Raw genomic sequence first — 25857 nt, forward strand, 5'->3', positions numbered from 1 at the left:
ATCCCAGCACTCAGGAGACAGAGCAGGCAGATCTGAGTTCCTGGCCAGCCTGGTCAAAGCAAGTTCCAGGACAGCCAGGGCCACACAGAGAAACCCTGTTTCAAAAAACAAGCAAACAGACAAAAAAAATTGTAATTAGATATTTGCTAATTTGCTGTGTGTCAAATTTGATTTCTGGTCTTGTGACATTATACTGTTCATTCAAAAGAAGGGAAACCAGTCTCTGATAGCTTGCAAATGCCAGTGTGGCGGTTTAACTATGCTTGTCCCAGAGAGTAGAACTATTAGGAGGTGTGGCCTTGTTGGAGGAAGTGTGTCCCTGTGGGGGTGGGCTTTGAGACCCTCCTCCTGAAAGTCAGTCTTTTCCTGTTTGCCTTCAGAACAAGATGTAAAACTCTCAGCTCCTCCAGCTCCATGCCTGGAGTGGACACTTCCTCTTTTCTTGCCTTGGTGATTATAAACTAAACTTCTGAAGCTGTAATTCAGCCCCAATTAAATAAGTGTTGTCCCTTATAAGAGTTGTGTTGGTCGTAGTGTCTCCTCACAGTGATGGAAACTCTACGATGGCGGGTTTAGGCATAAATACGGTGGCAGAGACAGGGCTATAGCAGAGAGTACTTTGACATGGCTAGTGAGGCAGCAGGTAATGCCAGTAGCCACACCAGCCTGGCAAACAGCTATCCCAGAATGCATAGCGCCTCAGTGACAAAGTAGAAGGAAGGAAGCAATTCCTAAATGTTATCATCTGGTCTCCACATCTGTACACTAGCACATGCGTGTGTGTGTGTGTGTGTGTGTGTGTGTGTGTGTGTGTGTACACGAGCTTGCGCGCGCACATACACACACACACACACACACACACACACACACCATTTTAAAAAATATTGCAGGATGATTGCAACAGCCACAGGCCATGGGAAAAGAGGAAAGAAACAGTGGAGCAAAGAGGACAGACAGGCTGTACATGCAGGAGGAACACCGGGAGAAGGTAGGTTCACCCGTGTCCTCACTGGCATTGTGTTGGCATCTAGAGCCTAAGGGTGCTCTTCCCCTTCCCCTCACTCACCAAATACCAATAGTAAGCCCAATTCCCACCACCTCAAATGTCTTCACTCATTCCCCAATGTTCCATGGAAGTGAGATTACCTCTAGTTAAGAGCCACTGATATCTAAAATCCAAAAACATGATCACTCCCAGAAGATTTTCTAGTGAGCAACAAAAGAGAAACGGTCATAAGCACTGGCTGTGGTGAAGACAGGCTCGAGTACCTTGAGGAAGGTTTGTTCAATGATGACGTCCACAGACAGGGGTCATGAAGGAAACAGACAAGATGAAACTGAGAGGGAGCAAGGCTGAGCCACACTCAGAAGTCTACCTACAGACGTGCGGAGTGGTGACCCAGAGTCTGGGGTTTGTGCTAGCCAATGAGAGGCGCGGGCTCCTGATGGACAGCTTCTAAATAAAAGTCAACGATTAAGGACAAAAACAAAACAAAAAAGACCCTTCATGCAAGACCCCCTCAGTCACCTTTACCCCCACTCAGCAAGGGTCCATCATGGAGACAGATGCTGCCCAAAAGGACCATAACAAAGACTGGCCAGGGACAAAAGTGTGAGATTGACTTGGGTTTGCCATTTACAGAACAATAAAGGAAGCCTTTGAAGCGTGGTTAAACAAAAGAGCCATTTGTCTATGCTGGTAGCTACAAAAGAGAACAGGATTGCAGCAGAGGACAAGAAAGAAGGAGAAAATGCCAAACTGAGATGTGCCTGAGGTTTACTGGGTCCTGCCTGAGACCTTAGGCCAGGATCTAAGATCTAAAAGCCAGTGGGTAAGGAAACAATCAAATCTGCTTAATGCAACACAGGCAATGTAGGCTCTTGGGCATTGTGTTAAAAATATCTACTAATTTTTTCCTTGTCAGCTCTTTTAATTTATGCAGTATGGGAAAGGACAACATGGGGGGAAAAGGGGAAGAAAAGAAACACTGTATATTTTCAAATGTACAAAGATTTTATTCACTACCTTCTGTCTCTGTGCCTATGAATTAGTGGTGCTAAATTTTAGCTTATTTTCTTATCTCTAGGGAAGCCTGACTGCTTTCCTCTCTGTGGAGACGTGGTTGCCATTAACATGCTTGTGAGGTCCTCTCTTCCTTAGCATTCCATGACTAGCTCGGTTTTTAATCTAACAGAGCCTCTTTCAAGATGATCTTTCTGCTGAAGACGGGTATTTATCATTGTCTTCTCTCTCGTCACTTCCTGACAGGACTCATGCGGACTGAAGCAATTTTGAAATCCCAGCCCATCCTTAGGGTCTCCTGCTTCTCTCCCAAATTGCAACTAGGTTTTTGATCCAGTTTCTGTGGATTTAGTGACTGTTTTTATACATGAAATTTAGTTGGTGCAGAGATTCAAGAAAGTTGGGGGATGTTATTTAGTGGTTTTCACCTTGTTGGGACAGGAGTGACTTTGGGGAAGAAGGGGATATTGTTGCTCAGAGTTTGAGGGAACAGTCATGGTGGGGGCAGCTGGAGGCTTTGTCATTTGGGGAGCCTGTCACACTCTGGCCAATGTTAGAAAGCAGGTGGATGGGGAGGATTCTGGAGAATGGTTTTCTGATTTTTACCTTTTTACCCACATTGTAACTAGACCTAGCCCCTGGATTGACACAGATCACATTAGGGTATGTAGGTCTTCCTCATTCATACCTCTCTAGAAATACTTAGATACACCAGATCTGCATTTCCTAAGTGATTCCAAGTTTCATCAAGTTGACAACCAAACTAATCCTAGGCAGTGGTGGCACATGAATTTAATCTCAGCACTTAGAAGACAGAGGTAGATGGATCTCTGAGTCCGAGACCACTCTGGTTTACAGAGATCCAGGACACCCAGAAAAACCATGTCTCAAAAAAAAAAAAAAAAAAAAAAAAGGAAAAGAAAAACCCAAAGTAACCATCTCAAGGATGACAGTTCCTGGTATTTTAATTCACACCATGTATTTGGACCACCACTCTTATGCCTTTGCAAAGGAAAAGGTTGGGCCAACTTGTTCATTCTGGTTGGAGATACACAACTCACTGACAGAATGCATGCTAACCTGTAAGACCCAAATTGAGTCTTATCTATTATCTAATGAGACGAGAGATTGGGGATCCATGCAAAAGCAAGAAGTGTATTAGTCCAGTGCACTGGGGTGACCTACATCCAAAAGAGAGGCAACCCCAAAAGGCTGTTACAAGCAGTTTTTATACTTTTTAGGAATACAGGTGACATCAGCAAGGTTATAACTTAAATTAATTGGCTAAGTGTATTGGCCTTTGAATCTATTGGCTATCAAGCATGTAACAGGTATTCAAACTCTATGTGGGATGAGAGAGGGTCAGGTCACTGTCAGTCAGTATTCTTCAGTTTTTCAAGAATGTTCCTGCTCCTCCCAATAAGCATGGGTGGAGAATGGAACTTGGTCTAGCCTTGACCTGAAGCAGTAAGTATAAAGCTGGCAAAAGTCCCTAAGGTCCTTCAGACCATAGTGAGGCCCTGCTTCAATATTAAACACACCTTCCTCCCCATCTCAGAATGGACCTTTCTCTCTGTAGGTCTTGCTTTCTTCTTTAAAACATAAGATCAGGTACATCCAATGTGAAAATCAGTTTGGTGGTTCTTCAGAAAATTGGACATAGTACTACCTGAATACCCAGCTATTTCATTCCTGGGCATATACCCAAAAGAAGCTCCAACATCTAACAAGTATACCTGTTCCACCATGTTTATAGCAGTCTTATTTATAATAGCCAGAAGTTGGAAAGAATCCAGATGTTCTTCAATAAAGGAATGGATATAAAAATTGTGGTACATTTACACAACGGAGTACTACTCAGCTATTAAAAACAATTGAGTTCATGAAATTCCTAGGCAAATGGATGGAACTTGAAGCTATCATCCTGAGTGAGGTAACCCAGTCACAAAAGAACACTCGTGGTATGTACTCATTTATAAGTGGATTCTAACCCAAAAAGCTTGGATACCCAAGAAACAACTCACACAACTTATGAAGCTCAAAGAGAAGAAATGCCAGAAGGTGGATGCCTCAGTCCTTCTTAGAAGGGAGAACAAAACACTCAAGGGAGGAACTAAAGGGACAAATAGAGGAGCAAGGATTGGAGAAAAGATCATCCAGCTACTGCCTCACCAGGGGATCCACCCCATATGCAGCCACTAAACCTATGCACTATTGCTGATGCCAAGGAATGCTTACTGGCAGGAGCCAGATATAAATGCCTCCTCAGAGGCTCTGCCACAACCATGTTGATACAGAGGAGGATGCTTGCAGCTAATCATCAGACTGAACACAAGAACCCCAATAAAGGAGCTAGAGAAAGGACTGAAGGCACTGAAAGGGTCTGCAACCCCATGGGAAGAACAAAATGATCAACTAACCAAACCCACCACCGCTTCCCAGGGACTAAAACAGCACCCAATGAGTTCGCATGGAGACCCATGGCCCCAAGTGCATATGCAGCAGAGGATAGCATTCTCTGGCACTAATGGGAGGAGAGGCCTCTGGTCCAGTGAAGACTCATTTTCCAAGTTTAGAGGAATGCCAATGTGCTGAGGCAGGAAAGGGTGATTGGGAGAGGGAGCACCTTTATGGAGACAGTGGATGGGAGAGGGAGAATGGGATTGGGGGAAGGGGATAACATCTGAAATGTAAATGCAGAGAATATCTTTTTTTTTTTTTAATGTACGATGAGGGGTCCCCAAAATGGCTCAGCAGTTAAGAGCCCTGGCTATTCTTCCAGAGGTCCTGAGTTCAATTCCCAGCAACCACATGGTGGCTCACAATCATCTGTAATGGGATCTAATGCTCCTTTCTGATGTGTCTGAAGACAAGAACCGTGTACTCATAAATAAAACAAATAAATATGTTTTAAATGTGAGATCAGCGTGGCTGTGAGATGGCAAGATGGTGGGCACTGAGATCATTAAGTTGTCATACTGTAAGAAGGGATGTTCTCTCTGCCACAGGGTAAACCTATGAAATTGCTCATCTGGACCTCCATGGAGAATAATAGGGTCTTTCAGAAAGCTGTGTGATTTGGACATCTAACTAACATCCTGCAGGGTATTCCAGAAGAGAAACTTTGAGTCATGGCATTCCAGAGGGACAAACAGTGTAACATCTTTGACTATCTTCCAAAAGGAAACCAGAACGAAACAATCATTGCCTTTAGTAGTGTTGTACACAGATGTATTACGGCTGGCATCTGAGCATTCAGAAGCCAAGGCAAGACAGCAGCAAGTTCAAAGCTAGCCTGAACTAGTTGCATAGTGAGGCCCTATCTCAAAACACCATGGGCTAAGGATGTAGCTCAGAGACAAAGCCCTTGTCTAGTGTTTGAAAGCCCCTGGATTTGATTTCCAACAATAAAAACAACATACACACATACAATCAGACATACCACACATACACACATACACACACCACTCCTTAAGCACTAAATTTACAGTAGATATAGTGGTACATGAAACTTTAATTCCACCATTACAGACCCTGAAGCAGTTTTGTTTTAATTAGAATCTATCCTAGGCTACATTCTCAAAAGAAAATTCCAATAACTATACTTTATTGACAAGATTATAAACTTGTGGTTTTCTTGTCTTTTTTTAACATTTTAAAAATTTTCTTTTACACTGAATGTGGTACCCATTCATTTCTTAATATGTAAAATGGGGATGTCCCCTACCTTCCTGTTACTTGAAAGAGACACCCAGGTGATGTCACTAGGCTGGAGTAGAATATGGGCAAGTCCCCAAACCACAGGCTATTCCGCTACCTGGGTTCCCACGCCTACACTGGACCAGCACGATTGGGAAGTAAGATGTTAAAATAATACATAATTACTCCTTTTCAAAAAGCACCTTTGGAGCATCAGCTCTACCCATTCTCATATTTGTTGGTGCTGTCCTTTGTTCGGGGAGAGGCAGAAGTGTGTGAGCAACCTCTAATAGAGTAATACTAAAGAGCTAACCCTGGGAAATCGTCCCCAAGAGGCCTCTGACAAGGGAAGGTCACCCATCCTGTCACATATACTGAGCACCTCTTCTGCCAGTCAGATGCAGTCCAGAACCTTCTGCACGATGCTCAGACATCCACAACCACTTCGTAGGTTGTACAAATTTCCTTTGTATTATACCCACCTTTAGGGAGTTATTTGGATTTAAAATTTCACCTTTGAAAAACGTTTCATAGCAGCTTGGTAGTGGTGAAACTTTACAAAGATCCTCTTGCCTCCCAGAGGGCATCGAGCTGGGACTGAGGCATTCATTACCACACTTGCCTAAAATTTCCACCTTTTAATAAAATGGCTCTCTAAAATATTTTGGCGGGAGAAATCTCACTCTTCCTCTGGACTAATGGTTCAGTCATCAGTTTGTAAGCAGTGGGGCTGAGGGTGAGCATCATTAAGAATGTAGAAGCAAGGTTCGAAGGCCCAAGAGTCAGTTTAGCTGCTAGAAGGTATACACAGCATGCCCTCAGTTGGGACTCCAGTCTCACTAACCTCTCTTATCTGGCAGAAAGCCTGGTGTGGTGGGATATGACCTGGGATACATAAGATCTTTTGTAAAGAAGAGGAGAAGGATGAAGGGAGAGGGGAAGGAGAGGTGACAGTGGAAAGGGATAACATCTCAAATGTAAATACAGAGTATCTAATTAAAAAAACAAGAGGAAAAAAACAGTAATACAAAACTAATCAAGTAAAACAGTGTAAGTCTCAAGCTAGCAAAGAACAGTAAGGCCCTCTCAAAAAAAAAAAAAAACCAAACAAAAAATAAATAAATAACGATAACACGACAAGGGGATTATAAAGTAATACCCCTGCCTTGTGTTCTGACTCCCCTTGCCCAGTAAACTCCAGTTTTGACACTTCCAGCTTAGAACTTGACAAAGGTGTGAGACATGGGGGCTAAAGCTCTTTCTGAGGCTTTTCCGTTTTGTTAGATTTCTTTCACATGTATACCGTAAATTATTCACTTTTCCCATCCACAATTAGAGCTCTCTTTGAGTTGGGTGACTGTCAGAAAGTAGTGATGGGTTAATCTTCTCCCCTTCAATGCAATTGAGCAGCCATCTCAGAACCACTTTCTCCTCTAGTAATTTCTCTTCCTTTAGCTCCTTTGCAGGTAGAAAGAGTCATTTAAAGGAGGACCGGAAGCTTATGTTAGGCAGCAAAGCCTCTTCCCAGAACCTGAAAGCCCTGCGGGCAAATGCCCTGCCCCCACCCGACCTCCGCCCTCGTTGGCATTGCAACGCGGTGATCTCTGCAGCCAGTAGAGGGCACACTTACTTTACTTTCGCAAATCTGAAAGCCACGACCCGAGGGAGGGGGCGGGGAAAGAGTCTCTGCAGCAAAAGGCAGCCTAGGGATTGGTGGCTCTTGGCGTTTGAGGCAAAATCCTAGAGGCTGTAGTCATTTTGCAATCCTTAAAGCTGAATTGTGCAATGTGCCCGATGAAGGAAGACACTATCATTCAACAGCTGAATCCTAAATTGCAAATTCAATGGCTAATAACTACTTTGGACAATGCGTACCTTATACAGGCTACACGCTACAGTATTTGCTTCTTTTTTAGGGGGTAGCATTTTTAAAATGCCAAGGGGCGAGGAGTCCTGAACGGGAAGACGGCTTTGGGTTTTGATGCGTAGGATAAGCAAATCCCGAGGGAATATGCATTATATAATAAATCTAAAACCAATGCACAGACCAAAAGACTTAGGTTTCGGGTTGGTTAATAAATTAGATCATGTATATATGAAGTGTGTTTAAGTTTAATGCACAGCATAATATTCAGAGAAAAGTAATCTGACAAATTAATGTATAAATTAAAGTCAGCTTTTAATTAGCTTAACACACATACGAAGTCAAAGACGAAACATTACTTTGATCTGATCGGGTCCGACTTTTTTTTTAGGTGCATAATTACGATTCCAGTAATAAAAGGGAAAGCTTGGGTTTGCCCTAAGAAGAATCTAGGGTCTCCGCAGGCTCCCCAGATCTGGGTTGGTAATTCTCCTCCCCCTTTCTGGGCAGTCCGGGTTTTCCCCCAACCCCCAATCCATGGCATATTCTCGCGTCGTCTAGCGCCTTGATTTCCCCCTCCCCACACCCCACTCCACCCCCCAACCCTTAAGCCGGAGTCTGGTGCAAACTGTCTCCACAGGGGCAAAGAGGATTTGCCTTTCGTGAAAGCTGGCTGAGGAACTGGAACTCTGAGTGGAGGTGCATGGGGGGGTAGACTGTCGGAGACTCGACCGGGAGGATCCGGGTAGAGCGCAGCCACCGCCGCTGCCCTACTGTACTCTAGGCTGTGGAACGCGCAGGGAGACCTACAGGGGAAAGAGCCGCCTCAACCCCACCCTGCCCGGTGGAAGTCCGAGCCGGAGGTGGAGGGGAGATAATCTGCCTTTTGGCAGCAAATTGGGGGATTCGTGCTGGAAAGAATGTGCCCAGTCAAGATAGTTGTTTGACCGAACGCAAAATACACAATGCCCTCCCCCGAGAGATGCAGTGGCTGTGTATTCATGAGTGGCTCTCCAAGTATACGTGGCATTGAGTTGCTGAGCAATTTTAATAATTCCCGGCATCGTTTTCCTGCGCAGACCTCATTTGTCGTTGGTCTCCATTAACACTCCACACACTGAGCGAGGTCTCCTAGCCAAACTCATTCTTTCGTCCTTCCCTTCCTAAATCCTGTTTCCCCGACCTTAGAGGCGCCTGGCCGCCCGGGACGTGCGTGACGCGGCCCGGGGTACATGGCGTATTGTGTGGAGCGTGGCAGCTGTTCCACCTGCGGTGACGGCTCCTCGCAGGACAAGAGCACAGTTCCGCCGAGCGCTGCGCCCGAACAACAGTACCGAAAGGGAAAGGACGGGCGCGCGAGGGGGAGAAAATGGTCGGGCGCGCAGTTAATTCACGCTGCGCTATTACTGTTTACACCCGGGAGCCGGAGTACTGGGCTGCGGGGCTGAGGCTCCTCCTCTTTCCCTGGCTCCCCAGTAGCGCCCCTCCCGAGTTCCCAAAGCAGAGGGCGGGGGAGCGAGGAAAAAAAAAAAACCAGAGGTGGGGGAGGGAGAAAGAGAGATTCTTTGCCTAATCCCCGCCCACCCGCCCTTTATAATCCCGGGGTCTGCGCGGCCGAGGACCCCCGGGCTGCTCTCCGCTCCCGCCTCCGCCGCGCCCTACTCCGCTCCCCTCCTGCCTCCAGAAGGGCTGGGCTTCTCCGAGGCTTGGCGGGAAAAAGGAGCAAGGGGGAGGGATCCTGAGTCGCAGTATAAAAGAAGCTTTTCGGGCGTTTTTTTCTGACTCGCTGTAGTAATCCCAGCGAGAGACAGAGGGAGCGAGCGGACGGGTTGGAAGAGTCCAGTGCAGAGCCGCGCTCCGGGCGTCCTGCGAAGGCAGCTCTGGAGTAAGAGGGGCTTTGCCTCCCGGCTCGCCGCCCGTCTCCCCCAAACCCGCCGGCTGACCCAACATCCGCGGCCACCACCCTCGCGGCCTCTGGGAAACTTTGCCCATTGCAGCGGGCAGACACTTTTCACTGGAACTTACAATCTGCGAGCCAGGACAGGACTCCCCAGGCGCCGGGGAGGGAATTTTTGTCTATTTGGGGACAGTGTTCTCTGCCTCTGCCCGCGATCGGCTCCCCTGAAAAGAGCTCCTCGCGCTATTTGAAGGCTGGATTTTCTTCGGGCGGTGGAAAACCCGGTAAGCATAGATCTTTTAGTCTTCCACCGTGTTTTCTCCGCGTCCTCAATGTAGCGGCCGGTTAGGAGAGTCCTTCTTCCATTCCTGTGCTTTTTGACACTTTTCTCAGAGTAGTTGAGGTAGGCCAGGGTGGAGCTGAGGTGGATCTGGGTCGGGGTAAAGCGACTTGTCAAAATGACAGAGAAAAGGGGAAGGGAAAAATCGGGGTGCATTTTGAAACTGGGTTCCAGGTTACTATGAGCTGACGTTAACCCCAGCCGGTTGAACATTCTTGGTCTGCTACATTAATTGATATATATGTGTCCTTTGGAGGGGAGTCAACCCCGGAGGTCGCTTCGCGGTGGCCAAGGAAAGCCGTTGGTATCCTAGTCTTTAGAGAAGGGATTACCTTTTGCTTGTGGGAGCGAGAAGGCTCCGTCGCCTCTGACTTCCCAGTCTCTGGGAGGGCATTTAAATTTCGGCTTGGTGCGTTTCTGACAGCCTGGGACTGAAACGGAGGTGCGTCCCGCCCGCCAATCCTCGGCCGCGATGGCAACCGGTCCTCGATCTTTTTAAGAAGTTGCCATTTGGTTTATAGTGATTATACTAAAATGTAAGCCTGACCCCCGCGGTATTAGGACTTGGTGTTGGGCTAGCTCAGTGAGGAGAGGCAAAACTGGGCAGGGATGTGACCGATTCGCTTACTTGGGGGAAACCTGAGGGAATCCTCATTCCTGGTTGGGATCCGCGGGTGTCCCCCACGTCCCTGAATTGTTAGGAAGACTGCGGTGAGTCGTGATCTGAAGCTGTTCCGTAACAGCTGCTACCCTCAGCGGGGAGAGGAAAGACGCCCTGCACCGGGTGCCGAATCGCTGCGGGGTCTCTGGCGCAGTGGCGTCCCGGCTTAGACTGTAGAAGGGAGGTGTCTCTTATTTGACACCCCCTCCCCTTTTATTTAGAGAGGCTGATTAGAGCGGGAGACTAAGCTCTCCCCTCCAAGTCAGCAATCGGAAAGAAAACCGGCAAAGGAAGGAAGGGGGGCGCTCTGGGGGTGGAGAAAGGAGGGCGGAGAGGGGCGGAGGCGCCGGCTGGGTAAGCCGGGCGACGGCGCGAGTAGGGACCCGGACTGGGTCCTCGGTGCAGAGAGCGGGCACGGGAGGGGGCCGAGCTCCGGCGCCTCTCGACTTTCTCCTTCAGGTGGCGCAAAACTTTGCGCCTCGGCTTTTGCAGACTGTATTCCCTACAGTCGCCTCCCTCGGCTCTGAGAGGCCAAGGCCGATGGCGATTCCTGGGCGTCTGCAGTGCTAAGTCCCTGCTCTAAGGAGGCGGGGACTCAGAGCAGCTGCTAGTCCGGGGAGCGTCAGATAGTAAGGAGTAATAGAGTGCACACACCCCCAACCACACGCGCGCGCGCGCACACACACACACACACACACACACACACACACATACTTGGAAGTACAGCACGCTGAAAGGGGAGTGGTTCAGGATTGGGGTACGAGCTGCGCCAGGTTTCCGCATCAACCAGAGCTGGGTAACTCTAGACTTGCTTTCCTTGCTGTGCCCCCTCCAGCAGACAGCCACGACGATGCCGCTCAACGTGAACTTCGCCAACAGGAACTATGACCTCGACTACGACTCTGTGCAGCCCTATTTCATCTGCGACGAGGAAGAAAATTTCTATCATCAGCAACAGCAGAGCGAGCTGCAGCCGCCAGCGCCCAGTGAGGATATCTGGAAGAAATTCGAGCTGCTGCCCACCCCGCCCCTGTCCCCCAGCCGCCGCTCCGGGCTCTGCTCTCCATCCTATGTTGCGGTCGCTGCGTCCTTCTCCCCAAAGGAAGACGACGATGGTGGCGGTGGCAACTTCTCCACCGCCGATCAGCTGGAGATGATGACCGAGCTACTTGGAGGAGACATGGTGAACCAGAGCTTCATCTGCGATCCTGACGACGAGACCTTCATCAAGAACATCATCATCCAGGACTGCATGTGGAGCGGTTTCTCGGCCGCTGCCAAGCTGGTCTCGGAGAAGCTGGCCTCCTACCAGGCTGCGCGCAAAGACAGCGCCAGCCTGAGCCCCGCCCGCGGGCACAGCGTCTGCTCCACCTCCAGCCTGTACCTGCAGGACCTCACAACCGCCGCGTCCGAATGCATCGACCCCTCAGTGGTCTTCCCTTACCCTCTCAGCGACAGCAGCTCGCCCAAATCCTGTACCTCGTCCGATTCCACGGCCTTCTCTCCTTCCTCGGACTCGCTGCTGTCCTCCGAGCCCTCCCCACGGGCCAGCCCTGAGCCCCTACTGTTACATGAGGAGACACCGCCCACCACCAGCAGCGACTCTGGTAAGCCGCTCCACTCCCAGTGGGGTAGGAAGCAGAGGTTGGATGGACCTCCTCATTGGCATTAATTCAATCCCTCCCCCACCCCGTTCCCCCTCCCCCCCCCCCCCCCGCCCACCCTTTCTTTCCCTTCATCCCTGGATTCCTGTGCTTCAGATATCCCTCCCCTTCCCCCAGACCGCCCTGGTTGCCACCCACCCTCCCCACCCCTCAGGAATTTCATTTAGGTTTTTAAGTCTTCTGGCTTATCTTTCAATTCAGTCCACTCCCTTTACCCCTCCTAAGCATTTTAATGACCCTGGGAAGGGTACGAATGCGGATAGGGAACTGATCCAGGGGAGAGTGAATGAATTACTTGCTTCTTCTCTTGACTTCCAGGAGAATATTTGAATTTAATGGATAAGTTTGTACAAGACCCAAGAGGAGCAATGCAGAAGCAGGACAGCCTTTAGCCTCAGAGCCAGGTGCTAGTAAGTTCCTAAAGAGTAGGAGAGATGTTTTTTCATCCTGTTTTGAACACTTCAAAGCAAATTTAGATTTTTTTCCCTCTCCCAACACTCCACACACACCACCAGGACCTTTGGCAAAGCCACAGGACTCTTTGCTTCCAGTAAAATAGGGAGTTGCTAAAAGTCATAGCAAGAGATTTGCAGCTATCACAGGACCTGAAGGGTTCTTGGTAAAGTCCCTTAAAAATAGGAGGTGCTTGGGAATGTGCTTTGCCTTGGGTGTGTCTGGAGCCTCATTAAGTCTTAGGTAAGAATTGGCAAGGATGGCATATCCTGGTACATGGTAATTTTCTCACCTGCGCCTTTCTGGAGAAGGGAGGATAGTGCCTAGATCTGGTTCCTTTCTTCTGAATCCTTGGCACTTGGGTAGCATTGGTCAAATCCTACATAGCGTCTGGGATCCTGGAGGCATTGCTAACTGTAGTCTTCCACATCCTTCCTTACAGAAGAAGAACAAGATGATGAGGAAGAAATTGATGTGGTGTCTGTGGAAAAGAGGCAACCCCCGGCCAAGAGGTCCGAGTCAGGGTCATCCCCATCAAGAGGCCACAGCAAACCTCCACACAGCCCACTGGTCCTCAAGAGGTGCCATGTCTCTACTCACCAGCACAATTATGCGGCTCCCCCCTCCACGAGGAAGGACTATCCCGCTGCCAAGAGGGCCAAGTTGGACAGTGGCAGGGTCCTGAAACAGATCAGCAACAACCGCAAATGCTCCAGCCCCAGGTCTTCAGACACCGAGGAAAACGACAAGAGGCGGACACACAACGTCTTGGAACGTCAGCGGAGGAATGAGCTGAAGCGCAGCTTTTTTGCCCTGCGTGACCAGATCCCTGAGTTGGAAAACAACGAGAAGGCCCCCAAGGTAGTTATCCTCAAAAAAGCCACCGCCTACATCCTGTCCATTCAAGCAGATGAGCACAAGCTCATGTCAGAAAAGGACTTACAGAGGAAACGGCGGGAACAGTTGAAACACAAACTCGAACAGCTTCGAAACTCTGGTGCATAAACTGACCTGAAGCGAGGAGGAGCTGGGATCTCTTAGAGTGAGGAGAACGGTTCCTTCTGACAGAACTGGGCTGGACTTAATGCTTGCTCAAAGCCTAACCTCACAACCTTGGCTGCGGCTTTGGGACTGTAAGCTTCAGCCATAATGTTTAACTGCCTCATTCAAGGCATAAAAACTTTTTTATGCTTCCATCTTTTTTTCTTTTTCTTTTAACAGATTTGTATTTAATTCTTTTTTTAAAAAGAAATCTTAAAGTTTACCCTCTTTTCCGATGTAAATAGGACCTTTAAATGTAAATAAACTTTAATAAAACGTTTATAACAGTTATACAAAATTTTAAAACATGTAAGATAAACCATAATTTTTTTTATTTAAAGACATTTTCATTTTTAAAGTTGATTTTTTTTCTATTGTTTTTAGAAAAAAATAAAATAATTGGAAAAAACATAATTGAACCAACTCTTAAGTTGTTTTCTTTTTCCCTCTCCCTCCAATTTCTTTCCTCAATTATAGATAAACAGAATTTGACCAGAATTAGAAAGATGGGAAGGGGTTCTATAACTTTGCTAAAATAAGGCTTTAAGTTAGGGTTCTGAGATGCTTTCTTCAGATGGTGATGAGAACCAGAGTTCATTAGGAAAGGGCAAAAGGGAAGTGGGAAGGTTAGATACAAGGAACAGAGGTTAAAGATAGAGAGGGAAGAGATGGTACAATCCTAAAGAGATGGCTCACTTCAAGCCAGGAACTCTGCCCCACAGAACAGCTGGTGGGGGGAGGGGAGGACCACCTTTGTTCTTTGCCTCTTGCTCTCAGGTGATAGTTCCCCTAAGACTGTGCCTCAGAAGAACCAGAGGGAAGAACATCACCACTGCTAAGGCGGACCTGCTTTTCCAAACAAGGTTCAGAGGGTTGTAGAGCTTAGTGAGAAGAACACAACAAAAAATAATCCAGGGCCCCTGTTTTGAAAACAAGCCATGCTGCCTGGCTGAGGTGGGTGTCCTCAGCTGGGGAAAGCAGCAGGTTAGAGGCCTAAGAAGGAAGTTGTTAGGAACTTTGACATAAGCGTCATGAAAGAGGTGCTATGCTCTCCTCATACCTAGTACAGGTGGAAACAGATAAAATAACGCATCCTTGCACCCAAGGGATTCAAAACCACTTAACACTGCATCCAATAGGAGGAAGCGGCTAATGAGGTCTGGAGCAGGTTAAGTGTCACTACTTAGAACAGATCAGGCATTGGGCATCCGTTCCCCTCCTTGTCTGTGGATGGGGGGTGGGGAGGGTCATTGATTGTTGCTTCCAATTGTACTCAGAAGCACATAGCTCACTCCTGCCTTACCCATTTTTAAAAAACTTCAGATTCCTGCTTGCTCCTGGGAAGAAGCCAGTTTAGAATTGTTACTGGTCAGATCATAAAATAAAACATATGTGAGTCATTATTTTAGAAATTGCAAGCTCTCCTTCCTCTCAAGCACTTTCACACACTCATGACACACTCATCACTGGTCCATGAGCAATCTGTTTTGAACAGGTATCTTATTAATTATAAGCCTTTGGAAACCCACAATCCAAACCAGAAACGGAAACATCAGTAGAGATGGGAAAGGTACCTAAATGTTCTAAATGACTGTTGTCTCAGAGGAGATCTCTAGCATCCTAGACTGTCTTTGGGACTTTAATCCACCATCACTCATAAACCAATAGTAATTACTGTCTTTGACCCCCCTAAGATAATCTACTGAAGCATTTAACATTTAGTTTTTGATCTTTCTTTTTGACCCTTTTAGACCCACCCTCAGCTTCAAACTGTCACACCCTCTATCCTAAATTCAAAGGAAAACACAAACCCCAGACACTGAATAGGTCAAAGGTTAACAAAAGCAGAAAAGGGGGTGCTCTTACACAGTTCCCTCTGCCCCTTTGTGAGCCTAGGCTGGAGTGCAGCCTGCAATGACTCACTTGAGACCTGAGAAGGTGTTAGGTTGAATCACTCCTTCGTCGAGGCAAGCCCAAGGAATAGGAGAGCATTCCTCATTAGGAAAACAACTCCCTGTTCCAAATGATCAGGAAACAGGTTTAAAGATTCAAGAGTTTGGCTGTGGGAATGGAAGGGAAGCATCACAGCACCCTATCAGGGCACTTCTCAGCTTTACCAAGCCAGGGAAGGCTCTGAAAACAGGACATTGGCCAGCTTCCTTCCAGAAAGTCAGGCCAATCTTCACCATAACACAGGAAGGCTCTCATAGCCAATCTGGAGTCCCAGGGGTCTGTGACGTTGTGCAATCAATTTTATAGATAACAATCATGATAAGGGGGTAAAATGGGAAGAGCTTTCTACTTGGTCTGGAATATACAAAAATTAGCTAGTCTCTTCTGTCCTTCACTCCTGACAATGGTGCTGAATTTCCCCCAGAGGATTTCTGGGATGATATTCTTCAGGATAGAAGAAGTGATGGGGAATTGTTATTTTAGGCTGTCATTTGGAGGCAACATAAAAGACCAACATTAAAAATAAAAATAATCAGTGGGGGCAGGGGATGTAAATACATAAATAACCAATAAAAAAGATTTAAAAAAATAAAAATATGTCATAAAAAAACAAGCAAACATTAAGATGAACAATATTTTCACAATACCAAAATAGTACTTGGATCATTCAAAGTTTGGATGTATACTTTGTAGTCTTCTGTTGTTCCTTAAGACAGACTTTGGCATTAAGCTTGGGAAAGAGGACAGAAAAGAGAAAAAACGTGAGGGGATTTCTGTGGTTTGTTTACAGTAAGTGATGATTCACAATAATGATTTCTTAGCATTGACTGTTAAAGAACCCTGAAGCATTTCTTCCCACCAAAAAGTAATCATTGGTTTCTGACATGCTGGAAGATGGGCTTCAAGCCTGTCTATAAATTTATCTTCAAGGAACAAACTCTTCATTTAAGGTTAGAGACCATCCTGGATTGATTCAACAGAGGCTTATTTTAAACAGTGGAGCCAGGGCTGGAGATGCAGTTCAGTGATTGGACACTTGCCTCTCATGTATAAGGACCCATGCTTGATCCTCAACACTACAGAAATAAAGAAAACAAAAAAGATGCTCCTACTCTTTACCAACACTTTAGCAATTTTGTTGGTGGTGGTTCAACCTCTTTCCAGAGAAATCCATCAAACAGCCAATTTAGGGGAGACACCTAACACCAGCTTTGCCAGACTGGTGTGAGTTGACTCAAAGACTGAGTGGATTTCCCTTTTGAGTATTACCGCACTCAATATTGGTCTACACTAAGCTCTTTAGGAAGAAAGGGCTGAGGAACAAGTGTTAATGGGATGTAGATCTTCTGAGGCTGAAAGGAATGCCCTTTGTCTCTAAACAATGCCTAGGGGCACAGCCACACTCTCCTCCAGCCCTCACCCCACCATCTCATTACAGGCTAAACTCTCCAGCTCGGTCTATGAGGTTAGGGAAGAGCAGCTTTGGGTAAAGCTCTGTTGGGATACACCTGCTTTTTTTCTGCAGGACCCGCACAAACAACTCAGCTGGAGAACAACTGCTAGATGTGACAGTCCTGAAGTTTGTAGACAGACAGACAGACATGTAAAATTGCTGGCCTGCAGTAACAAGAGCACTAACAGAAATTTAGCAAACATTATCTCATTCTATTCCCAAAGCAACTCCCCCCCCCCCCCCGGTTTTGTATTTTTTAAGACATGGTTTCTCTGTGTAGCCCTGGCTGTCCTTGGAACTCACTATGTAGACCAGGCTGGCCTTGAACTCAATAATGTACCTACTTTGCCTTCCAAGTGCTGAGACTTGTGCCAGTTTGCCCAATTTATCCCGAAGCAACACTGAGAAAGTAAATTCTATTTCTTTCTTTTTGGCTTGCTACATAGCCAAAAAGTTGACCTCGAACTCAGACAGCTGTCAGTTTCTCCCTATTGACCACTAGGATTAAAAGAGTGTGCCTCCACACCAAGTAGTGAATTCCATTTTTAATGCCTTTTGTACACCGAACTGAAACTGGGAGCTACTAGTTTGCCTGGATTCACAGAACTGGAAAATAGTGAAAGCAATTATTTAGAATATTTATTTGATCAAGCATACTATGTCCTTACTATGTGTTCATTGTGTGTGTGTGTGTGTGTGTGTGTGTGTGTGTGTGTGTGTGTGGTGTGTGTGGTGTAGGGGCAGGAGAATAGTAATAGATAGCACATAGCAGATCCTACCCCAAGCATTTGTAAACTGGCAGAGAACAAAGAAAGCCTCAAACACTGAGGCTCTAAGTCAATCTACTTTTTGAATTTTACTGTCAAATTTTAACTATGTTGTTTTTAACTTGCTGCACTAGAGATAGAACCTAAAGCCTCATGCATGCTAGGTAAGAGGTCTGTGGGTGAGTAGCATCTCTAGAGACTGTAGGCTCGTTCACCAAACAGCTCAGGGCATTTCCTACGTAGCGGTTGAAGGGCTAGAAGAGTCCTAGGCACATGGAAAAAGGCTGGAATCCAGGAAGCCCTGAGAAAGAAATCAAAAGAAACGATCAGCAGCAGATTGCAGGGAAGCCAGGATGAAGGAAAGCTAACACTAACAAGCTAAAACCCAAATGCCTTGCTCTGTGAACGGTGTCTAAGGTAGTAAGAAGCACACTACACGGGTCCACTGGCTTAGAGAGGGGATGCTTCTTCAGACCCCTCATTCTAGCCTCTTTCCTTTCCACCCAGTATCCTCCTGCTCCTCCATCTGCTAGAGACAACTGCCCATAGTCAGTTAATGAGCTGTCCAGGCACCCAACCCTCCTCCCCACTGTGGTTCAGTTTCTTTGTTTTGGCAATAGGATCTCATTATGTCGGCCATGCTGGCCTTAAACTCTGGAATTTCTTGCCTCAGCCTCTGGAGTATTGTGTTGGGATTACCAGTGAGTGACACTCCAGCTTTACTACAGCATTGTATTCAGAAATGTCTACTGTGCGAGACAAACAGACACTAGGACACAAACACTAGTTCTCGTTCTCAGCTAGAACCCTGCAGTTTTAATTGTTGAGTTTTGTTCTGTTGGTTTGGGTTGATTTTGGTTTTTCAAGACAGAGTTTCTCTGTGTAGCCCGGGCTGTTCTGGAATTTGCTCTATAGACCAGGTTGGCCTGAAATTTAGAGATTTGCTTGCCTTTGTCTCCCAAGTGCTGGAATTAACAGCATGCACCATCACTACCTATTGGACATTGATTTAGTTTGGTTTTAAGACAGAGTCTTATATGGTTCTGAATAGCCTCACTGTGTAGGTGGAACAATAGAGTCAAACAGCAGAACCTTCAACCACCAAGTGTTAAGATTATAGGCTTGCACTACCCGCTCTCCCAGAAAATGTTCTAATGAGCTCGGGGATTGAAACAGTCTGAGAAGCACTGTCCTTTCCATCACTGCAAACCCAACCATCTTTTTCAAATCACAGGTATACCAAGCCCCTTTTGGATTAAGTCTGAAGCCATTCTCCCCTTCAATTTGATACACTCACCACCTACTACAAACATAGCAGGCTGTCAGCCTCACGGCCAGTTTGGGGATTCTATTTGCAACTTCGGAGACCAATTGTCTTTGTCATCAGATCAGCCCCTTGAAGAATGAAACCTCATTGGTCTTGCTTAATAGTGCCTGACAAGAAAGTGCAATTCACTAATTCTGTAAACAACTAAGTGAAGGGTTCTTTGATGGCTTGATGATGCATCTGACCTGAGCAAGGGTTGGTGTGGAAGCAAAGTTGTTTCAAGTTGCATATTGAGAAATGTAAGGAAAGATATTGGGGGAGGGGTGCATCAGGTGAAGGAAAGAATTTTGCTTTGCTTAATTTGATTTTGAGTTGATAAAACAGAAGCATAATTAATTTCTGTGACAGTAGGCTAGACTTGAGAGGAAAAGAACTGTAGACAGAAAAGAAAGGGAATTGTACTGGCTGGTTTTGTGTGTCAACTTGACACAAACTAGAGTTATCACAGAGAAAGGAGCCTCCCTTGAGGAAATGCCTCCATAAAATCCAGCTGAAAGTCATTTTATCAAGTAGTGATCAGATGGGGAAGACTTCTTGTGGGTTGTGCCATCCTTGGGCTGGTAGTCTTGTGTTCTATAAGAAGGCAAGCTGAGCAAGCCAGGGGAAGCAAGCCAGTAAGCAACATCCCTTCATGGTCTCTGCATCAGCTCCTGCTTCCGAACTGACTGAGTTCCAGTCCTGACTTCCTTTGGTGATGAACAGCAATATGGAAGTGTGAACTGAATAAACCCTTTCCTCCCCAACTTGCTTCTTGGTCATGATGCTTTGTGCAGGAATAGAAACCCTGAATAAGACAGGAAACAAAGTGGCCAGTCATAGTGAGTTACTGGACCAGTAGCTTTGTTTTGCTTACTTGCTGTCTGGAGTGCTCTCTTAGCTAGGTATGGAATATGACTGAACAAATGAAAAAGAATATCCTCCCTCGGGCTTCCACTGCTCTCTAACATCACCAGATGCCATGTCCATCTTATATAAAAGACTGTTTAAACCTCTTCTCCCCACCTTCAGTCCACATGAAGTAAGTCTTTCCCATTTTGAAGCTCTGGCTGTCCCGGAACTCACTATGCAGACCAGCCTTACCTTGAACTTACAGAGATCTGTGGAGATCTGTCTCAGGAGTGCTGGGACTAAAGGTGTGCACTTCCATGTTTAGTCCTGCTAGACTTAAGAACAAAGAGAGTCTTTTTCTTCAATTTTTGCATTCTAAAGACCAATCACACTGACATACAATATTGGTTTTGTTTTATCCTTTGAGACAGGATTTCTTTGAGTAGCCCTGTTCTGAAAATTGCTCTGTAGACCTGGCTGGCCTCAAAATCATGGATCCACTGGTTTGAAAAGGCTGAAGAGACGGTTCAGAGGTTAAGAGCACTGGCTGCTCTTCCAAAGGACCCAGGTTCAATTCCTAGTACTTACATGACAGCTGACTCCAGTTTCAGGGGATCTGACACCCTCACACAGACACTGTTTTGGTTGTGTGCACATAGGATGATCACACACGTCATTATTTCAAGTGTCCGGATACTGAGATTGAGAGTCACCTGGTAACTCTTGAAACTTCATCTAAGCAGAACAGTTTGTTAGCAGGGGTGGAATCTGGATTCTTTCTCATCACCCTCAGATTCTCCACTTCCTGCTGCTCTCTACAACCGTACCACATTGAAATTACCTTTTCCCCTCTTTTGCTTCTGCATTGAAACTGAGGCTTAATCTAGGTGGCTAACTGACCTGATTATTTCCTACCAGATGAATTCTGCTTGCTCTCATGCAGTGAAATCTCTAATGTTTAACAAGACAGCTTATAGTGTTAAAATAAGTATAAACAGAGCACACGAATCCTCAAATTCATCTACACCAGAGCAGGCATATTTTGGAGACCACTTCTCTACACACCCATCGTTGAAAGACCCTGCAGATCATCTACGCAACACAAGTTTGCAACTGAGACCATCTTTGCCTACATTTTAAGTCTCGGGAGAAGTAGCAGCCATCTCTGGCTAGGGGTATGATTTAGCAGTAGAAGACATTTATAATTTTGTGAGACTAACATACAGCTCTTCAGAGATCAATCTACTTATTTCTAGCACAATTGATTTAAGACATCAAGTATTTTCTAGAAGATAAGATTTGTTCCCGTGTCCTCCTGACATCCAGGATGTTCTCCTAACCACAAGTAATTGGCACTGAGATAGATCTTCCAAACTGACCCAGATCCACACAGATCTTGTCTTCCTAGCCAAGAATTCCCCAGTCAATGGATATTTGGGGCATTCTTGTGGACACAGACTTTAGTTTAGAATAACCATACTTCAGTACTTAGCAGACAGGGCACACACTAAACAAGTATTTACACAAGCAATTAGCCAGATTATTTCCAGGGCACAAAATAGTAGAGCAAGGATGGTAGTATTACATGAACATCTGATTCATGGAAAGTTCTCAGCCAGAATATAGAGGATGGTTATAAAGAAAACATGCTCAATATCTTGAGGCCCTGCTATGAGAAAGACTGAAACTTTCTAGGAGAACTGAAAGCATTTAAGTAAGGAATAGGAAGAGCAAAGGGACTTCTGCCCTTGAATGAAACACAGGGTGATCCAGTACCAGGTAACCCAAGGGCTTGCTGAAGGGACTTGGGACCCCAGAGATTATGATGTCAACCTACCCACAGTCAGAAGAATGATGAAGTTGGAAGCCACAGTGCTGAAAACCAACACACTAGTTTGTCTGAGCTGCTGTTATCTCCATCAGACAAGGGTCAGGACGACCAAACAAGATAATCACAAATACTCAAGGGTTCCAAGAGGAATACAACCATTAAAAAAAAAAAAAGTGTTGACATTTGCAGAATGTTTATGTTACTAATGTTGAGCTAAGTACTTCACCTGGATTTTGCTTAGTGCTTCACCTGGATGTTCTCACCAATACTTCTTCTTCCTCCTCCTCCTGTTCTTCTTTTTCCAAATCATATATATCAGGGTATTCTCAAATTCTCTATGAGTCAAAGAAAACCATACACTCCTGCCTTTCCTGCTTTCATCTCCTGAGCAGTATAGTTGCAGTTCAGCTTTGACATTATAAGCATGTCCTATCACACACAATCTTCTCTGCATTGCTTAATGTTGTGTGGTATAGGTAAGCATCCTGCCAACTGAGGTCTGTGCCCAATCCTTTCTTTTGACATTTCTTCCTGCTCAGTGAGAGTGAACTGGGGCAGCCTGAGAAAGCATCAGTTCTCCTCTAAGGAGATAACAAACTGAAGTGGATAATTTAGGGCGACTGAATATTGGGGGTGTTCGTCAATGTAGCAAGCTCTAGGTTCTGGATTCAAAACTCAACATACCCAAAAAAGCAAAGGCACAAAACATAGACACAAGTCCCCAGAGTGAGTCACAAGCAGTGCAAACACATCTTTTCTGGTGGATCCCTGGAGGCATTGTGTGGCACTCTGTAACATCTGTCTGAGCCCACTCCAAGCATGCTCCTCCCTAACTCTCCCATCTCCACAGTTCTAGAAGCCACCAGTGCTTTTGAGTAAACGTCTTTCAGTACTGAACGAACCAAAAGGACCTTCTGTTCATTCCAACTAAAAAGCCCTAAAGGAGGTGGAATGTTTCTTACAGTCTCTTGCTGTCTTGCTCTGAGTGCTAGACAAATGCTTTGACAAAGGCAGGGATATTAAAGGTCGTAGCAAAATGCCATACATGGGTTCCTGGTCCAAGGTTTGTTTTCAGCCAGTGTTGTCTGTTAGCTGCACATTTTGATCTTGGACTATCTTTAGTTAGGTTAGTGTGTCCTGAAGGCCCTCCCACAGCCATAGCTGATGGTAGGTGGTCCAGGCTGTGTAGTGTCTTCTACTGCACAGCTTTGTTTTCACTGTCTAAAAGTTTACTTCAAGCACAAATAAGTTTTGAACAGTTCAAGCACAATTCGTAGAACTCTTTAGACTATCACATGAGAAATCTGCGACTTGTGGCCAATATTGTGCTAAAGCACTTTTTGTTTGTTGGTTTTGAGGGGTTGAGGGGATTTGCATCATCTTACTAATTTTATGTATTAGAAAATACAATTAGTTTAATTGCATTTGTGAGAAAAATGGTCATACAAAAGGGGGAGGGTAGTTGTTCTTCAAATGCCAAGGTTACATTGCTAATGTGACCTTGTTGATCTCAGATAGAATCCCAGCCTTGTCTTACACCAGAGATTTGCTTTCAAAGCCCAAGACTGCACAGCCTGAAAATGTCTCAGTGAGAACCAATTTGGGTGGTTCTCAAATCACAGCTCACCACTGAGATGGGAAGGTTGAGTGGCAGAATGTTTGAGGGAAATTTTTCTTTGAAATAAATAGTAAACATGATATAATTTCAGCTCCAAAAAGTAACAAGTAAAAACCAACCTCTCCTATGTTTGCTACAAACCTTTCTTTGAAAGGAAAAGAGGTAATTTTAAACAATTAGTTCTTTATCTTCCTAGATTAACCAGGGGTATAAGGCTGGAGAAAGCCTCTAGTGCCCTTCAGGAGAAGACGTATGTATCCCCAGAGTAGTGACACACCCCGTAGTCTCAGCACCTGAGGAAGTAGAGAAAGGGGGATCAGAAGTTCTTTTCTGTGTCTACAAAGAGAGGTCAAAGCCTATCTCAAAATCAAACCAACACCTAAAAACAAACATTAAAACATACTTAGGAGATATAAAAGTGAACATTATTAATCAAAAGGTAAATTCATGGTGTAAATGAACTTTAATTAGCTTTTTAGAAGAACATAGGATGTCAGAAAAGTCACATTAGGTCTCTCTACTACTATCATTAGGACTTCAGTATTTTCTATATGCTTGCCCTGTAGTTTGTGTATTCCCGAGCCCAAGTGCCTTCCGCTATGCATCAGTGAACGTCTTCTCCTGAAGGGCACTAGAGGCTTTCTCCAGCCTTAGACCCACTCACCACCCAATGGTCAAGACTAGGCCAAGTTCTATTCTCCACCCACAGTTCTTGAGAGGAGCAGGAACATTCTTGAAAAATTTCAGAATGTACTGACCCTCTGGTCCCATGGCCTGTCACATGCTTGATAGCCAATAGATTCAAAAGTCAATACTCTTAGCCAATTAATTTAAGTTATAACCTTGCTGATGTAACCTGTACCCCTAAAAAGTATAAAAACTGCTTGTAACAGCCTTTCGAGGTCTCCTCTCCTCTGGATGCAGGCCACCCCAGTGCACTGGACTAATAAACCTCTTGCTTTTGCATGGATCCCCAATCTCTCCTTCATGAGAGCCTCAAATAGATAAAACTCAATTTGGGTCTTACACTAATAGGAGATTGTACTGCTCTTTCATCATTTTCTCTTGGATCCAAACTGCACCTGGCTCTATATAAATATGGAGTTAACCTCAGTTTGCATAGAACCCTGCCAGTGAGGACACCATGAGCACAGTGCTATAAAGTAAGAGTGCCCTGTTCTTTTCTCCCCTTAAGATGGACTATTGATATCTCAGGACCCCCTATCCAACGTACTACCACCTTTTGGTGACTTAAACCAACAGTGTTTTGTTCACATAGCTCCAGAGAGCAGAGTCTGAAAACAACATGTCTTTCCTGTCTCTTCTGGCTTCCTCCAGAACAATCCTCTGCCCTCCTTGGATAGCAGTTATGGCACTGAATCCCTGCTGCCTTATCCATGTTTCCACCCTCTTTTCTGTAGGTGAATGGTCCTGCATCAGTACTCCCATTTCTGTATATATGTGTGTACACATGTGTGTTATCATCTGTTTGTGTGTGGTGTGTGTAGGAATGCATATATGCTATCTACATACACATGCAGACCAAAGAACAAGCTCAGGTATCATCCTCAGAATGGCAACCACTTCCTTTGAGGCAGAATTTTTCATTGGCTGGAGCTCATCAATTAGTGTAGACTGGCTAGCTAGAAAGCTCCATGGATCCTCCTATTTGTGCTTCCTGGTGCTGAGTTAGAAATTGATGGCAAGACTCCCGACATTTTTGCACATCTTGAAAATAGAAGTTAAGTCCTCATGCATCAAGCACTTTATTTAATGAGCTATTTCTCCAGCTGAGACTCTCTTTTATTGCAAAGACCCAATCATCAGGCTTAATATCTTTCCTTATCTAATATGACCCCATTTGAAAGATGTGACTTCTTAGAATGTGGTATTCTGAAGTTCCTGATGCTCATGGTTTGTAGAGAACAAATTCAGTCTTGTGTAGATGGAAGAGCCCCCTGGGGCTTACATTGGAGCTCAGAACAACTCTATAATCAAGTTTTAATGAGGAAATACACATAGTAGGTGCTCAGTAATCCAGGTTGGAAGAGCACTTATGTGCACACACATGCACATACACACAGGTAATTTCCCCTTTAGAAGTTGGAGACAAGAGAATTGCTGGGAGTTCAAGATCATCTAGGTTCCATGGTAAATACCAGGCCAATTGGGACCTGGTTCCAAAGCAAATCATCGCCATTGTAGTTGTAGATTAAACTTCTTAATGAGGATAAATGGGCTCAGATTATTGAAAGTAGTTTCCTTCCTGCTTGAGGTCCTTTGTAGATCACACTACACCCAAGCCCCTTTCCTTCCCTTTTTGTCTTTGCTTTCTCTTCCCACTCTCTACCCACTACCAATAACCATTCCTTTTGGTTCCTCCTAGCAGCCATGAATGTCAAGGCTTGACAAGAGCTCAGAGATCTCCCCACTCCATC

General features: G+C 45.5%; 1 protein-coding gene across 3 annotated transcripts; it reads left to right on the forward strand.

Moving 5' to 3' along the window:
- Positions 1–9390: 9390 nt before the first annotated feature.
- Positions 9391–13884, forward strand: MYC (MYC proto-oncogene, bHLH transcription factor). Of its 3 annotated transcripts, none has more exons than XM_080938844.1 (3): positions 9391–9767; positions 11320–12091; positions 13044–13884. In XM_080938844.1, exons 2-3 carry the CDS (start codon positions 11335–11337, stop codon positions 13604–13606), a joined length of 1320 nt encoding a protein of 439 aa, XP_080794970.1. In that variant the 5' UTR covers positions 9391–9767; positions 11320–11334; the 3' UTR covers positions 13607–13884. The 3 variants fall into 3 exon arrangements, with proteins under 3 accessions (XP_080794970.1, XP_080794972.1, XP_080794971.1); XM_080938846.1 differs by having other exon boundaries at positions 13047–13884; XM_080938845.1 differs by having other exon boundaries at positions 11323–12091.
- The last annotated feature ends 11973 nt before the right edge of the window (positions 13885–25857 follow it).

The sequence above is a fragment of the Micromys minutus genome, assembly GCF_963924665.1.
Source record: "Micromys minutus genome assembly, chromosome: 27".
Classification (NCBI taxonomy): domain Eukaryota; kingdom Metazoa; phylum Chordata; class Mammalia; order Rodentia; family Muridae; genus Micromys; species Micromys minutus.